Source organism: Naumovozyma dairenensis, chromosome 4, assembly GCF_000227115.2.
Source record: "Naumovozyma dairenensis CBS 421 chromosome 4, complete genome".
Taxonomy (NCBI): Eukaryota; Fungi; Ascomycota; class Saccharomycetes; order Saccharomycetales; family Saccharomycetaceae; genus Naumovozyma; species Naumovozyma dairenensis.
Window position 1 is genome coordinate 502,178 of NC_016482.1, and position 1,367 is coordinate 503,544.

Below are 1,367 nucleotides of genomic sequence, written 5' to 3' on the forward strand. Positions count from 1 at the left end.
AAGGTTTACTACGGGTTATTAGTGTACGAGACGTGGCAGCAGAGCCGGTCAAGAGCAACGGAATTGAATAACTCATGGATATATAATAAGAGGAACTTTTAGAGGATATATCTAAAAGTTCGTCTTCTTTTAAATATGTTTAAATAAGAAAATAATGAAGTAATAAAAATACTATCAATTTAGAACACTTTGTGTCACGGTATAATTCCTATTATATTACAGTACGTAAGTACCATGCCTGCCTCTTAAGCTTTTTATTTGGAAGCTTGTATTTAACTTTTCAGTCTTTGTTGCTCACTGCCAGAGATTCCTTTGGAATTTTTAATTTTTTCATAAGAAAGGCTTAAAGGAAGATTCTGAATGGAATATCATGTGACTCTAGGGTTCACTATGTTCCCAAATATCCCTACCCAGGTTTAATTGCTCTTACAATATTCCTAACATTTTTCAAAATCGGTCTTGCAACAAGATAAGGTGCAGCAACCATACCTAACTGAAAGAATACTTGTTATACTTCAAATTACCAAACATAATCATGATAATAGTAAGGCACTTGGTCAATTAATGTCAATATCTGCTAATAAGACTTCAAATTATGAAGATGAACGCGATGTGATCATATAAGGAACATTATGTTATATATATATATATATATTTTAGAAAATAGAAAAGCTTAGAAATTCGTAATTTATTTTCTTATATTATGTAGTGTACGTATTATATTAATGCTATGTTAGTTTAGGAATTTTCAGAATAATGCAATGATAAATGATATGAATAAAGAACTTAAAGAAAAGCCTTTGTAACTTTGACCATTATTGGCTGAAAAAATAGAGACTGGAGTTGAAGAAGTTGATGATGCTGATTGTTCTTTTGTTAGAAGCGTTGATTGCGAGGGAGCTAGAGGTGTTTTACTTTCAGACGTCTTAACTTCCGAAGTTTTTTGAGTGGTAGATTGAGCTTTAGAAGTGGTAATTGCTTTACTTGTAGTAGTAGGTGTTTTCTTCTCACTTGTTGACTCTAGAGAAGTTTTGGTAGTTGTACTTGATGTTGCGTTGGATGCTATTTTTGTTGTTAACCTAGTCGAAGATGAGGTGGACGTTGACGAGCTACGCGATGACTTCAAAGTGAAGGAAGATAAGGTGGAGGTTGACTTAGAAGTTGAAGTTATTGATGAGGAAGAGGATGAAAAATGGATACTTGAAGAAGAAGAGGTAGTAGAGGCAGCAGTTGAAAAGGAGGAGGAAGTAGAAGTAGAAGCTGAGGTTGACGATGTACTTTCAGTGTTTTGACCACTAACTAGAGAGTCAAATCCTTCTTGTGCCTCAGCATATCTGTCATTAATTGCACCGTCTTTGGCTTGAATC

At 34.1% G+C, this 1,367-nt stretch overlaps 1 protein-coding gene across 1 annotated transcript in view; it reads right to left on the reverse strand.

Annotated features, from left to right (window-relative positions):
* Positions 1–748: 748 nt before the first annotated feature.
* The window catches only part of CRH1 (transglycosylase), a gene marked incomplete at both ends in the record, with an annotated part of 1,383 nt that continues 764 nt past the window's right edge, over positions 749–1,367 (reverse strand). The window contains one exon of the mRNA XM_003669724.1: positions 749–1,367. This exon is cut by the window's right edge and continues 764 nt beyond it. Within this exon, the coding sequence (XP_003669772.1) occupies positions 749–1,367 (619 nt within the window).